We start from the raw sequence: 16,238 nt of genomic DNA on the forward strand, positions 1-16,238 counted from the left end.
TGATGTGGTCAAGTAAAAGAGGAGTTTTGTAAGAAATAGAACTCCTGTCGAATCCTTATGGTGACAAGTCAAAGGTACAAAGTGATGTGCCTGGGAACACAGTAAAATGGAATTACCCTTTGAGTGAAAGGCAAAGTTGTTACTGCTTGTATTTGAAGCAGACAAAGCTCTACTCTCAGTTTGCAATGTCCTGAGGTGTGGTTTTGAAGAATAGTCATTACAAAGTTATTCTCTAGCCTTCTTAAGTGAGTTTTGTGATAGACCACAGTATGGCCTAGGACTGATGTTACTTGGAAAAGTGTAACTAGTTTGGGTGACGTGGAAAAGAAGTAAAATGGCTTTGTTGACAAGACGAAAATGTGTTTGGCAGGTTGTTAAGCACATTATGGTCAGGTGCAGCTTTGAAGAGCTTGAAAGTAGCTCTCTCCATCATGAATATGATTTAGGGAACACTCCTCTCCTGGGTTTTCCAGTTACTGAATTGTTTCATGTTTTTATTGACTATAACTCCTGTGGATTGGTATTTTTTAAAAAAACACCAATTTCTTTGGCTCTGGGTAATTATTCTCTGCTCAAACTTGCATGGCTCCCTTTGCTGTAGGTCCCAAACATAAACAAAGCTGTGTGATTTCCATCTGCTGTCATAGCGCGTGTGCTTGGCTTTAGCACATCAGACTGCTAGGAAGAGGAAATGCCATCTGGTTAAAATGTCTGACTAATTTTTGTTTGGTTTTAATCCCACTTTTTCTGCTTTTGTGTGTCATCTTTTAGTCCCTTTTGTGTGCCATGAGCATCATTCTTGTAGTCCCCATCCCCAATAATTACTTGTTATTGTAGCAGTCCCATGACACTTAGCGTAAAGGTGGGACTGTGATTTGGCTGGCAAAGCAATACATTCAAACCTACACAGCTAAACATGCTGCTTCACAAGAGAGCCAAAATCTAAAGAGTATTTGTCTTTTCTGGGGTTTTCCCTAATATCCCTCTTTTGCTGTCTTTTAGATAGAGGTTTTCCCAATTTTCTCATTTCCTGATGCTTAGATACAGAAAGGCTTTACCTATTCACACAGTTATAAATGAATGTGTTTAATGCCTTGACATAGCAGAGAGAAATTTCAGAAATAAGGCTGGCAGTACAGATGGTGTTAGAGTAATTTTGCTCTCTAGTTTTTTACCTTCATCCTGTAAAGCGACTCAGAAGTAGGATTTATTTAGGAGAATAAGTCTACTCATCTTTCGTCCTTGTGGCTGAATTTTAAAGCTGATAAAAAGCTTTGAAATTGCAAATAAAACTGACCAGACCTGATAGAGAGAGAAAAAAAGAAAGAAGGAATGCTGCTCTTGCCCTGGTACAGCCCTTTCCATCTAAGCAATTTATGGTGTCTGGGATTTCTGCATTTTCCTACAGTAGCCTTGAAGTTGAAGGGCAGCTCAGGAGAGGGTGGCTCATAGTGCCAGCCTGAGGGAGGTAGCAGGAGCTCTGTTTGCAGCTGGTCCAGAGGAAGTAAGGCAGGTGTCCCTCAGGAACATTTTCCAAATGAGTTATACTGCCAGTGTGGTCCTTGTCTGAGTGCCATTTATAAGGGCAAACTGCATTTACAGCATAGATTTTCGATGCCATCCTCCTGTCTCTGTCATAACCTGTCTGTGTGGTTAATGCTCATTCACATTAAAGCCTTTTTATTTTACTGTAAGGGTGACCATGCAGGAATCTGAAAAAACTCTTTTTTTAAGTAAGCTCTCAGTTTGTAACTTAAACCCATCCAGTCTGGTGTATTGCATTAATTCAGAAACACAGAGCAATTAACTAAATCCACAGTAGTGGTTGGGTGTATGAGCCTGAGCTCGTCTGTTTCATCCTAAACTTGAGTATTCCAAGGGTTTTTGCCTAGAGTCGCTCATTAACCAAATCTTCAGTATTGCTGCTTTTCAGACCAAAATGAAGAGTAAGCAAGCTCAGATTTAGTGTAAAAGAAGTCACCTCTGTTTTTCTGCACCCAGTAATTCAATTAAAACATCCTCTAGCATCCTTACTCTCCAGGCCCATGGTGCACCTAAAGGTCATAAATGGGTGTACAAAGGGCTGCACCATCTCTGTGCCTGTGGGTGACATGTTGAAAACCTGCATTTTAGGTTCTTAGATTCCTGTCAACTCAAAGCCAGGGTAGTAGTCATCTGGTATCCCAGGTTAGGGCAGTGTTCCCCTCTGCCATGTTGTGGGATGAGGGAAGCTGCTGCTTTGCAAAGAATTTGAGTGTTTGATGGTTTTGGAATGTTTGGTGTAGGAAGTTCCTACAAAACCTTTGGTAGCTCTTGTGAATGTGTTTACCTTATTTCTGTGCAGGTATGTGGGCTGCCAAGCGCCTCTTGCTAATTTACATTTCCATGGGAAGTACTCTTCATTATAACTTCTTGACTTTCTGCAGGGGCTGGAGCTTATAATTTTTTCCTTTAATTGTTTTAGCTTGACGATATGATGATATGTGTTACCTCTTTGTCTTCGTTCTCCTTCTGCTTTTTGGCTTGCTCTTGCTTGCAGTAAGAATTAATCTCATGGGTTTTAATTTTCAAAAAATACTTCTTTTTAATCTTATTCCTCTAGATCCCTGGCCTCTCTAATTGACTAATGGGCACAGGGAGTCGTTCGTATTGGGTGACAAGTGGTGCTGGGTCTCCACAGCACATGGATTATGCTGTTTGCATTCCTGGCACGTTCCAGGGCAGCGTTTGGAGCAGAAGGCTGCAGTCATCTGCAAGGTGATTGCAATCCCCCCTTGAAGTGGGGATTTTTGCTGCATTCTAGGGGGTAAAATCAGGCCCTGATTTCACATGAAGCTCTGTCCTGTTCATCTGCTAATCCTTATCTTTAATTCTTTCCAGCAGTACGTTTTCTGGTTTTGGCTTTCACACTCCCCCATCCCTTAAAAGATTCAAGCTTTTCATGTGCCGCACTGTTTGCCTGGTTCATTTGTTCTGTGCTGTGGAAACCTGTTGCTATTGCAACTTGTTCTAGAAGATAATTTCCATCAGGAACCCAGAATGGGTGCAAAACATTGGTTTTTTTTCCAAGACAAATCTTGTGTTTAAGCTTCCTGTGCTCATTACTTCTGCATCCATTTCTCCTGGTTCTGTTCCTATTTTGGTGCCTGCAGGTCCTTAAACCCCACTCAGGAGCAGAGTATCTAAGTGCCTTTCTGCACTGATGGCTGAGTATGGATTTTCTGTTCAAGTAGGTGTAAGCCATTACCATCCAGCTCTTTGGAGAAGTGCAAGCCAGCTTGATGGTTTGAGAAGTGATTTTTTCCCCTAGGATTTTTTTTTTTTTGTTTCTGATTTCAGATCAGTCTTGAGAGAGTGATACAGGAAGGTGTGGGATCATTATAGAATATGAGGAGCCTTACAAATGTGGCATACTGTTAGCAGCAGTAGTTGTGGCAGCTGCTGGCCCCGGATGGGAGGGAGAAGTGAGGATGATGGGGAGGCAGGCAATGCCTGCAGTCTGAGAAGAGGAGAGTTTTGCTACAATCCATCTGGTTTTGCTTGATCAGTAAAGTACACAAACTGCTATATTGTAAATGGATCCCACAACACAGTCTTTGTTGGAGGGTGGAATTAATAAGACAACGTGTAAGTCGAATTCCCGTATTGTCCCCAACAGTGGCTAAAGAATTTCCTTTTTTATTTCAAAACCTTGTAGGAGCACATCTAACTACAAGTGACTGTTAATGACTTATCCTTCAGATTAGGTTTGCAAGTGCAAATGTGTTTCATACTTTTAGGAGGCTTCAGGAAATTTTTGCTGCTAACACTTCTTTTGCTGCCTTTTTGGGGTCACAAGCTCAATTTGGCAGCATCTCAACTCCATGCTTTCCCAGGATGTTCGTCAGTCTGTTGTCTGGAGAGTGTATTCTGTGGAAGGTAGCCAGAGGGTATTGCAGATACTGTGCATTGAGCTGGGAAACCCTGTTTGATAATTCACTTCTGATAGCTGGATTGAAATCGCAGTTGAACTTCCCTGAAGTTATAACTGGAGTTCTCTGTGATGGTTTTCACTATAACATAAAAGAATGAGAGCACCTGAACAACAGAGACAAGAATGAGAGAACATGCTGGTGACAAGATGACAGCTTTGACTGGTACCTTCCAAAGCTTTTCCAGCATTGGAAGACTTGCTTTATAGGCAGTCTTGCTTCTGCTTTGCTGTATCCCTTTGCTCTTGGAGCCTGCTCTTTCTCCTTACCTGCTCAGTTTTGTCTCTTCCAGCTGTTGGGACAGTGACAGTGTTTGTACAGTCACACATACAACAGGGCCTCCATTGCATTAGAGTCTACAGGCTGTGATATAAGGGACTGCTGAAGCATCATGTATGTGGATTGTTGAGCCCTGTTTCAGATGGTGAGATGTACAGATGAAAGAGAAAATCTGTTTAGAAATTGTGAGGTCTGTGGGTTCCATGTGGTTGCATCATATGCTGATAGAGGAATGAGATGGTTTTTGTGCACGCACATTTACTGTCCTGGTTACTTGAATTGGTTCTGTCAGCATTTTTATTAATGACTTTTCTTGTGCCTGGAAACCCTCAAGGTATGGGTGAAAAAGAAAGCTGGGTGCACTCTGCATTGAAAAGTGTTAAGGGATGCCAGGGCAGTGTCATGGGAGTGATGTGGCCACACAGCATGTTCACACTCTCCTGTTACATTGGCAGCTGGAGACATGACTGTTTTGGGATGGCATTTTTGTCATTGCTGAAGAGGGGATTTGACAGTCGTTCCAAATCCTTCCTCCCCAGAGATGTGGTTGTGGGGCTGTTTTCCTGTCTTCATGAGAGGCCAATGGGCAGCATTGCATAGTAAGGGAAATAATTAGGAAGCTGCAAAAGGTGATATTTGTGCTCATGAAAGAGAATGGTGCTGAGGATGTATGGTCTTACCATGTTCCTTTGGTCAATATTTGAATTTGCCCCAAGGAGGGAGTTTTGCACTTCCACCTCTGTGCACCATTTTTTACTTGGGATCCATCCATCTTGGACTTGTTTTACATTTAGAAACTATGTGGACTTAACTGCAGCAAAACTCCTGGGTCTTATTTTGTGTTCCTTCTGTCTAGCTTTTTGGTCTTACCCTGTTCCTTTGGTCAATATTTGAATTTTCCCCAAGGAGGGGGTTTTGCACTTCTACCTCCATGCACCATTTTTTACTTGGGATCCGTCCATCTTGGACTTTTTTTACATTCAGAAACTGTGGAGTTAACTGCAGCAAAACTCCTGGGTCTTATTTTGTGTTCCTTCTGTCTAGCTTTTATCTTCTTTCTCTCTCCAAATTACCTTGACACATTGCTGCAAAAGCCTTTTTCTGTGTTGCTCCTCCTGCCACTGGGGACTGCCATCAGCATTTCTCCCTGCTTCTCCATCCTTATGGCCATGAGTGTCCAGACCTGTGGGCAGTCCTGGACAGGCAGAGCATCTTGTGCCACTCCTATGGAAGGGCTGTGAAATGTCCCCTTCAGGAGCTGGCTGCACTGGTGGTGAGCCAAAGGAGGCCAGATCTCCTTCAGGAGTCCCTTGCCACCCTCCTGCCCTGGTAACAGCTGCCTGCCTGTGCTAAGGGATTATTCATGCTTGCTTACTCTGACAAGGGACCCCAGAGGTTTACAGGGAGTGCTCCAGTTGGGCTTCCTGCCAGCTCCATCGTAACCCCCAGTGACAGAAATGTGTCCTGGTGGAGGAGATGGGGATGGGAATGGAGAGGGATGAAGTGTGCACGCGATCTTTGCAGTGCACACCACCTTTGTTGTTATGTACATTTCTTGCTTAGGTCAGCTTGGATCGCTCATTTCATTTTTCTTTTTACCAAGCTGTTGTATGTCTTCACTTCTCCAGCAAAGGCACATTTTGAAGCCCTGGTTTGGTTTTGTGGAAGGGGAAGAGTGGAGAACATGCCTGTGGGAGTAGGAGGAAGCTGTGCCATTGTGCCACTAAGGTTTGACCTTATTACCACACAGACAGCTGCTGGACAGGTCCTTGTGGTATTGCAATTGGTATTGCAAATAGGTTGATTTTCCAGGGAGATAATGCTGGATAACTCTTTTCTACAAGGGTCCCTTTGGCAGTAGCACAGCAGGGACCTGCCAGGCTTCAAATTGCTCTGGACAGAAATGGCAAGAGGCAGCCAAGGATGGCTGCTGGGGACACATTACTGACCTCATCCTCAGGCCAGTATTCCCTGAGCCTGGTGCCTTTGCCTTGAGTGGCTTGGCCTGGGTTGCTAGAGTGCTTATTTTGAGGGTAGTTTCTGGCTTCTTAGGTTGTGGTTTGTTGTTTTGGTTTTTTGGGGGTTTTTTGGGGTTTTTGTTGTTGTTTTGTTTTTTTCCTTTTTATTTCCTGTTTTTGTTGCCTTTTTTTTTACTTTTAGTCATTATAACAAACTCTTACGCTGCCTCTTCAAGTGATATAATTAAATTGCAAGAACTGGAGTCCTAATTACCCTCTCCCATGTGAGAGTTGAGGAGCTCATCTTCAGAGAGAGGCTGTTGGCTGAGATTCAAAAGAGACAAATCTTCGAGCAGGCTGCATCTGTGTTGATATTTACTCTTATTAAGAATAATGGTCATTACCACGTGATATCAGAGCAGGTTGCTCTTTGCAGGTTTTGTCTCTAAGTGAAGGCAGAAGGGTCCATCTCTGCCATTTCTGTACATCTCCTTTTCTGCTTTTTCTGAATAATTGTTAGCATAGCATCTGAGCTGGTGGGTCTGGCATGTGCAAAAATCTGCACTGATGCATGAAAAAATTACTGATACATATTTAGAGGTTTCCTATTCTTGGAATTTGCTCCTCTTCTATCCCATGCATCAGTGCAGATAGCTTGCATAAACAGGCTTAATTCTCAATGCGGTGGTGCAGAGAATCTGCCCACTAAATGGTAGGAGACATACTCTAGCAAACTGCTGCTTTCTTTCCTGTGATAATGGCTGTGCATTCAGGCAGCTGTGTGAATCTCTGCAAATGGAGAAATTCTGAAAGCAGGACACACTTAGATCCAGTCAAATAGCTATTCTTATCTTTCTTTTTTTTTAATAGAATCTCATGCTAACAGAAAATGAATTGCTAGGAATTGAAGTGGTAGGAGTTGCTAGTTGCATACCCACAGGTATAGATCAGTAATAATGCTTTGTAGCTTTTTTTCACTATAAACCTTTCAGAATATTAGTATTCATTCAGATCTCTAAATGACACGTAGGGGAAAATTACACTTTCTTCCCCACATGGTTGGTTGCACCAAATAGGTGGTAGAACAGGTACAGGATTCTCTTGGTACCCAGTTTAGTCCTCTGTGATACAAGAACAATTGTCTGCACATCTTGGGGTTTCACAGACCCTGTTGCTGAGGTTTCAGCATTACACTTGTTGACATCAAGCACCTAACATTTGTCTTGGCAAAGCTGAGGTAGCCACGGGTGCACCTGCACACTGGAAACGTTTGGGAGTGTCTAGAAGAGCATTTACAAATGCTGAGTGCTGTGTGAGCTGACTGTAGTTAACTGCAGCAGGGCCACAAGACCTTCTCTGTGCCTCTGAATCTGTACAGGGTAAGACAAAGGGATGATCTGAAACTGGTGTCTTCTCTGGACATTCCTTGACTTTCGAGTCATTTAGGTTTAGACCATTGGAGAACTGCAGGGGAGAGAAGACAGAATGTTTCTTACCCATGGGTTTGGTGTTACTGCAGGTTTTTTGTATGAGCTTCGTGTGGCAATCATGGTGTTTTGGCATAATTCCAAAGCCAGGACATTTGTTCCATAGTCTAGTTTTGTAACAAGGAGACGTGTCCACCTTATTCAGTTGTCAAGCTCAGATCTCCAGCTTCCCAGGGAAGCAAAGAAAGTGTTTATGGGTTACAGTAATGTGAAAATGCAAAACTGACATGAATTCAGTAAGACACTTCAGATAAATACACTTCTGTTCAATTGAGATTACAAGTGCTCCTTCCTGGTGTGGTGGTTTTATCCTTAAAATGCTCATTTCTGTATTCAGCATAGTATTCTGATTTTGCTGCATGTGTCCATGGCACATTCCTCCTTATTTCCAGAGGCATTTGGGAAGTTTCCACTAAGGTGCATTCTCACTTGCAGCTCACTGTGAACTTGGTGTTTGTTGTTCTTCACATTTGTAGAAAGGCAGCTGGAGAAGATTGGGAGAATTAGCACCAGTGCTGGCAGCACACTTAATTTGGTGGGGCTCTTGCAAGCCTTGCATCTTGTTGTCTCTAATCAGTTTAAACTTGATGGGTTTTCAGTGTTTTCATTTTCTAAATTGATTTATCTGCGTAAAAGGTACAAGTTGTCCTCTGCTGGGAACAAGTTTCCGAGCTGTTTAATCTTGCTGTTTGTCAATGCAGAGAACAGCCTTGTCAATGTGAATCATCCTCTTTTCTGTTTTGCTCATCTCCCCAGATCTTTGACCAACTTCTTATTCACTTCAGCTTGAAGTCTCCTTATGGCTTCACTCCTGCCCTGTTCAGGAGAGCTGCTAGGCCATGAGGACCCTTTACCTGCCCACTGAAACAAATGTATTTGCAGTTCTCTCCCATGACCCCTCTCTCTTCTTCAAGCCTAATCTGGTGCTGGAAGCCATTCAGTCTTGTTCAATTTGAAAACCACCTCTAACAGGTCTGGCTGCTGACACCTCCCCCCTCCTTTATGAGCTGTTTTTGCCTCTGTTTTGCAGGTGTGGCTCCAGGACACATCTTTCATACCTAGAATTAATGGGGTTGCTGGGTTTGGGGCTCCAGAATTTCAACTGTTTTTTGTTTTCTGCAGGACCTTCCTAAGGCTAAATGCTTGTGATTTGGACTTGGACATACCATGAACATGGGTTTTTTTGGCCTTCTGTTACCTTCTGCCAAGTGTAAAAGCTGACCTGCTCTTTCCTTTAGAATCTTTTAACAAACAGTGCTCTTTGACCACCATCCTAACTAGTAGCATGGTCTTACTGAAATTTGGCTTCCTAAATTTTATGTTAATCTCATGGACAGAAGATCTGCTGAGGTGCTGGAATGAGCTGCTTCTCTACTGGTTAGGGCTTGGCTTTGGAATGTGAATTTAACACAGTTCACTGTGTCCTGACCAAGCAAACAGAGAAATTAAATTGACTAATGGAGCTTTTCACAATGCTTTTCCCACAAACTTAGCTAAACAGCTTCCAAATTACTGTTAGCTTGGATTAATTGCTGATGATTGCTGACCACAGCAATGAGTTCTCAGGACTGAATGCATTTGATTTTCTTTTTTGGTAACCTTTCTTCCAATATGTGTTTTTTGCAGTGATACTGAAAGCCGAAAATTATGCAAGAAGATGAAGGTAGATCCTAATTCAAAGGAGAAGGGAGTGGATTTACTCCATTATAAGTGAGTGCTGGGCTGGGATTTGTAGTTCATAATTGTTGATGCCCCCATTAAGAGTGTTTATTCTTTCAGCCCCACGCTGCTGCAGCATTAAGATGACTAATTTTTTATCCTGTGAAATTAATTGCTGTTTCTTCAGTTTGCAAGCATGTGTTATGACAGAAGTTGAGTTAAATTTATTCTGCTGTTGAACAGAGAACACTAAAGTGTAAGCAGGGCCAAGGAGAGATGTCCAGTGGACTGAAACTGTCCAGTGCATGGGGCAGATGCCTGAGATTTAAGTTCTCTTGCTTTCTGTCACTTGCCTGCTGGCATGTGCCTTGGACAAGTTGCTTCACATCTCCCTGCCTTTCTGACTCGAGATAGTCCTTCATAATGTGAGTGGAGAAAGGCAAGTGTTCTGAAACAGCAAGATATTTTTCTTCCTGAAAATAATAGGAGTGGGAGTACTGTTAGGTACACCAAGCAGCTGCATCTCCATCTCCAAAGATCGTGCCTTAGTAAATAATCATGTTAAAGTGTCAGGGAGGAAATTGTTTACTGGGAAACTGTTTTCTTTACACTGGTTTGCACCCTCCCTTTTTCCTTCTTCTCGTTCCTCCCCACCCCCCCTTAAACTACTGTACTGTAAATTCTACTTAGTTCTGTGGCTTCAGCAGGATGATGTTATTCTGGTTAGTGAGAAGTCAGGAAGAGCAGCTGTATGAATTCCAGTAATGTTACTGTAAGTTAACACTATTCCCCACTCCTCGTTTAACAGGGACGGTGCATTTCATACTGCATATAACAGAGCGGTCACATTGAAGGTAAATTCAAATATTCCATTATTATTCTTCTGGTTTTGCTAGATGTGGGTGAGGCATTTATGGATTAAAAACTGGTTTTGATATTTTTTCATGCTGAAGGCATGAAAGGGAGGGGATTAATCTTCATAAACAGTGATCAGAATGGCCTGAAGGTTTTTGTGTGCATACATGTCTGTCAACCACAGATCCAGGAAAATAGTTTATTATTTAAAAATTTGTTACATGCTGGTAAGAAATAAGGATTTTCTTGTTTTGATTACAAGGTGCTCTTTGTGGTAGTATAACTAAAAGTATTAGCTGCTACTGTGTTTTGATAAGGAGTTCTCTGACGTTCTTAGATTGTGTGTTTATAAACTTTAAAGAGAGCTGAGTGGCCTTATCTTTTATCAGATTATAGAACCACAGTTCCTATGAAAGTGCTTTGAGTGCATCAGGTATAAAATGACCTTTCTTTTTTTCTGGCAAATCTTGACATAAAGCAAAGGAAGGCAGCGTTCTGTGGGCAAGGGAAGAGAGAAGGCATGAGGCATGATACAAATTTGCAGATCCAGATGATTGTGGAAATGGTGGACTGAAAGTACAGTGAGCAGGCCAGAAGTGTGCAGCTTGCCTTTGCAAAGCCTTGCTGAAGCACTGGGAGTATCCTGACGTGAGGAGCCTGGCAATGACTTGGCTTCCAGAAATCACTTCTGTCCTGGAACAATTATGAACTACATCACTTCTGATGCCCAGTTCCTGTTTGTCTTCCTCCTCCAGCAAACTCAGGCTCTGCACAGTCATTAGTCTTTAGAAGGCTTAGTGACATCACCCCAGGTTGATATAATTCCATGTACTTCCCCTTTCTGGCTTGTTCAGGGCATTGCCCTGGGATGGAGGAAAGCCTGTGTGAGATGCTCTGTGAACCTGAGTGTGTCAGAGTGGCTGTTCTGAAGTGCACTTGCTCTGGACCTTGCTTTTACAGCCAGAGTTGGAGACTGTCTGATAGGGGACTGTCTTGGAAGTGTGCCCTGACTTGAATTAATTCAGTCTTCACTTGAGGCTGTGATGCAGGATTTGTCTGAGATGGGAAGGGTGGGTAGGGCCATGTACCTTCCCTTCTCCTGCAGCAGGCCTTGCCTGGCATCAGGAAGGGCAATGTTAAATACCCAGCCCAGTCAGCAGCTGCCTAAACCAGCTTCTGTGCTTAGTGAGGAATTGCAGCTGGTGATTGTTTTTTTTTCCTTCATGGTGGGTGATGGGTTAAGGGGAGACTTGCTAGTTGCCTAAATTTGGGTGATTTGAACAATACATGATGCATCTCTCCTGCCCTCCATAAAGTGCTGCAACCAGGAATTAGTGCTGTGACTCTTCCTGACAGATCAGAGGAAGTGGAAAGCACCTGCAGTGCTCCAGGGAGCACTGGGCTGAGAGGCAATCACAGCACAACAGGAGCCAGATCATCTGTTCCTTCAGCTGTTTTGTGATGAGCATTTCACCCTTCCCTTTTGCCCTGCCTGCTGGGAAGAAGAAAGCAGCATCCCATGTACAGGGCTGTGGGATTGCATTGGAGGTGGAAGAGGGATTTTGAAGATCCCTCACTCTAGGGGCTAGAGTGTTTCTCAATTAAACTGCCCCTGTGAAACCAGCCACTAATGATGTACAGGTTGGGCAGTGGATCAGGTCTGGGCAGTGATCAAATAATTCAGCTGTTTGCTTGTTCTGCTGCTCACAGCTGCCTGGATATTTTCTGTATTTCTCCCTCTGTTCCATTTCTCCCTGTTTTCTTCTGTTGGGCCAGTGACCTTTGTTTCTCTCAGCTGTGTTTGTCAGGAGTCTCCCAGTACATACAAACAGAGAGCAGCAGAGCAACACAATTACATAGGGTATCATACTCATTTTATGGACAGGTGGACACACCAAAGAACAGGGAGATTAAAGGATTTGTTTCACATCATTCAGCAAACTTGTGGCAATAAAACTTGGATCTTCTTTCCAGACATCCAGTAGACATATTAATATATGTATGACATTTTGGAGAACGATGGACACAGCTCTGAAGAACTGTAAAAGGATTCTTCTGGAGTAATCAGCAATTTCATAGATGTGGCTGATCCAGCAGATAGTGTACTCACGTTCTTAGAAAAGCTTTTCATTTCTTAAAGTAACTAAATCCTTGTGTAATTAGCAGAGATGCCCTTGTGGTTTCACTGTTAGAAAAATGAGGAGTAAAGGAAAGCTCAGTGTTCACAGTAGGGGGAAGTTACTTGGCAGTCAGAACTTGCTGCTGCTGAGACCTGTGTTAAGAGCTGAGCTTCTTGGGGTATCTAGGAAAGGGAGATGAACAAAATTCAGTGATGCAAAATAATTAGGAATAGTTTAAAAATGTGTTTCCAATTCTTTGCAGAAGGACTTAGGTTCTCACAATACTAAAAAGGACAGCTGGAGGAAATTGCAATAGAATTTGATATTTCTGTAATTGTGAGTAGCTTAAAAAGGGGAGCGATTACTTATTTTTTCTCCAAATTTGAGGGCAAACAGTGGCATTTTGGGATGGTTGATTTGAAACAGATAACTGCAATGTTAAAAAAAAATATTGGAACTTGTAGCTACACTATATGAAAGCCAAGAACTTAGGAGTCTGAAAAACAGTTTCAGATAGTCATAACAGCTAGATCCATTGGCAGTTAGAAAGCACAGAGGTCCATATACAGCAGCTGGTGCAGAGCCCATAAACTTAATTTCTTTTTGCCAGAAATTGAGAGCACATGCCAGTGTAAGCTATGTGAGAACCATAAGTACTAGTCTATCTTCTCCTCAAGTAGCTGTTGTCATCTGCTGTTGAAGACCTAAGCTTAGGTCAGTCTTTGGTCTTACCTGGAATATCTGTTCATGTGTTGTTTAGCCACATTCTGTCTAATTCTCAGGAGAGCCACAATGCCAGTATCCAGGCTGTGTTTATTACATGATGAAGCCTTTTCTGGAGTATAAAGTACAGGGAGAGTTTTACCCTTCTTCCAAAATGTAGAGAACTCACTGAAGTACAAATCTGCTTAATGCTAGCAAAGGGAATAGACTAATATCTAACTCAATAAATTGGTCCTGCTCTAAACCCTGAATCCTTTTCAAGTTGGCTGTTGTAAGGACTGTGTGTGTGAAATTGAGGCAGGTCTAGTTATTAGCTTCCTTACTGCATGATACTTCAAAGGAGTGAAAAGCACATGGATGTGTTTGTGTACATTTTCTTTCAGGTTAAAGCCTAGGTCTATATATATGATTATGGATCAGCTTTCCTGTGAAAAAATACTTGTTTTTAGCAGCATGTGCTGGATGAAGCATGTCCTGTGCTCTGCTGAGTGGAGGTGTAAGGCTCAAAGCTGGCACAGCTGGTTACAGCCCACAGTGTTTCTGTGTGTGCCATGGGGTCAGAACAGGTCCTGACCACAGCATGGCAGGACTGGAGCAGAGCTGGTTCTGCAGCACCAGGGGTGCTGGGCCCTGGACCTTGCTGTGGCCTCTAACACAGCAGCCTGGGTGTTTGTGTCTGTGCCATGGGGTCAGAACAGGTCCTGACTGTAGCATGGCAGGACTGGAGCAGAGCTGCAGTCCTGGTTCTGCAGCACCAGGGGTGCTGGGCCCTGGACCTTGCTGTGGCCTCTAACACAGCAGCCTGGGGACCACTGTTTTCTGTGATTAGAGAATGCTGTGGATAGTTTGGGTGTTGTTCTTCCCTGTTTAAAGCAAGAGAGGAAGTTCTCTTTGCTGCATGAAGAATTGAGGGCAAGGCAACGTACTGCCTGCTCCTGCCAGAAGACATTACACATCTAATTTTTTTCTGTCTTGGCTGAGAGAGAGAGGCTGGATGAATTAAATCTATTTAATACCCCATCCTCTAACCACATCTGTTTCTACCTGACTGAATTTGGCATGCAGGAATTCTTGAAACTAGCAGAGTCAATTACACTCATTAGCTGTTCAAAATGTTCACTCCTCTCTCCTCCTCTCCAGTGTATAGTTGAGGTCTGTGCGTGCTGAGGGTGAGCAGAACTTGATGCAGCTGTCCTAAAGGTAGAACATCTCTGCTGTTTTGTCCTCATCTTTCCTTTCCCCATGTATTATTAGTCTTAGGATGTCATTTGGGATGTTAATGCCTCTAAGTCTACAGCTTTTTACATTGCAACTCCATTGTAAATTACTTGATTTTATATATTTTTTCCTAACTAGCTCCTTTCCCTGATAATGCCACTGTAAAAAAAATTTCTTCTGGAGCTGTTTGTCAACCTCAGCCGTTAGATCCTTTTTACTCTGTACATTAAGTGTTTTGGTTGCTGTCTGGTGACTGATACATGCTGCCTCTTGTGATAAGACAAATCTTTTCAATATTAGCTGTGCAAGCAGACAGAAACATAAATGCAATAAATGGATCCTGCTGTAAGCTCTGAATCCTCCCAAGCCTTACAGTACCAACTGAGAGGCAGGAAAATGAGCTGAACTCTCCTCTCTGTTGATGAGTTGTTGGGATGTTGTACCACAGCAGCCCCACCGAAGGCAGACAGGCAGCAGAAATGTCTCTGAGACTGTTCCAGTGATGGGACATGTCACCAGCTGTGCTGCCAGCCTGCTCCTGAGAAAGAATTTTATGTGTGTGCTAGTATAACTATTTTAGTCTTGGTGTGTGTTAGTATAGCTCAGTGCTGTGGCAGCTTCATCCACTCACACTGAAGGACCTCAGGGACCTCGCTGTGTCACTGGTGTGGGAATGGACACAAACCTACAAGCAATGCCATAGAGAAAGCAGTGGGGCATTCTGAGTGCTGAATGAACATGGAATGCCAGGTATTGTTTCCTAGAGCACAGACATCTGAGGATAAAAGTGATCAAGCCTCTGTTTGCAGGTACAGAATCCATAGAGAGGATCTCACTGATTTGGGAGGGCTGGAGTTTTTCTTCAGGCTAGGGTTGAAGTCAGAGCTATCAGAGTATATTTCCTTCTGGTAAAGACAGTCTGTCTGTGGTCTGCTGAAAGGGATTTTTGGTTGCATGTCAGTCAGGTAAAGCAGTTACAAAGGTGTGTGTGCAGGTGTACTCAGTTTGTTGAATGTGGCAGCTGCAGAATCCTGGGGTTTTGTATTTCCCACTTCTCCTGTCACATTTGTTTCTTATTCTCATACTTGAAATTGCATTCAATGGATTTTTTAGGTAGGTGGGTCACAGAGGGAACTCTTGGTGGATTATTCTTCCTTTGACCAAATGAGCAGTTTGATCTGTGTGTTCATTTGCTTTTGCTCACAGCAAGTATCAGTGTGCCTCCAGCCAGTCCTGTTACTCAGATACTGTGAAGGGCATGGGAGCCTGACCTCTGCATAAAGAGAAGTCTCTCCTGCTAACCCAGGGGCTCTCTGTGGAAGGTGTAGTACCATTTAAAGAGCTCTCTGAAGGATCCTTGAAGCTCTTCTCTGTGTGCTGGTCCACTTCCACTCTGTTATAGTGGGAGTGGGAACTGCTAAGTTGGAATACCAGTTATGATGAAGGTACACACCCACGGATCACTTGGTTCTGCAACAGGAGATTTGTGCTAATCTGCATTAGAGCAGATGAATATATGAGCAGAAAAGCAAAGGCACTAATTGGATGGGGTTTACATCACAGCATGGATTTGAGATTGGACGTCTCATGATTTCCATTCGTGTTTCTCTAAAAGATTTTCTGCCCTGTTTATTACAGTCCATGGTGGCCTTTCTCAAGGATCCAGAGGGTGCTCCACTGTGGGAGGAAGATCCTGAAGCCAAAGATATTGTGCATGTTGACAGTGAAAAGGTACATTAGCTGGATAGATGTTCTGTTGTTTTATAAATATATGGGATGGAGTGTGTATGTTTGTATTAACTCTTAGTGAAATGCCATTCTTTTGTTTCTTTGGGAGGGAAATTTAAAGCACCGAGCCTGTTTGAAGTGATGTGACAAATTTTGTGGGTTGTGATGGCTGTAAAGTCCTGTCCTTCGTGCCCTCCTCTGCCCTACATGTGGTTGTGACCTCAGTCTGCCAGCTGCACA

General features: G+C 43.1%; 1 protein-coding gene across 1 annotated transcript in view; it reads left to right on the plus strand.

Moving 5' to 3' along the window:
• Positions 1-16,238, plus strand: part of PDIA5 (protein disulfide isomerase family A member 5) — an 86,095-nt gene that overhangs the window by 8,061 nt on the left and 61,796 nt on the right. Inside the window, exons 4-6 of the mRNA XM_039702105.1 lie at positions 9,322-9,405; positions 10,163-10,208; positions 15,909-16,001. Of these exons, the coding sequence (XP_039558039.1) occupies positions 9,322-9,405; positions 10,163-10,208; positions 15,909-16,001 (223 nt within the window). The remainder of the gene's footprint in view (positions 1-9,321; positions 9,406-10,162; positions 10,209-15,908; positions 16,002-16,238) is intronic.

This window comes from Passer montanus, unplaced genomic scaffold, assembly GCF_014805655.1.
Source record: "Passer montanus isolate IOZ18808 unplaced genomic scaffold, ASM1480565v1 scaffold1, whole genome shotgun sequence".
NCBI classification, from domain to species: domain Eukaryota; kingdom Metazoa; phylum Chordata; class Aves; order Passeriformes; family Passeridae; genus Passer; species Passer montanus.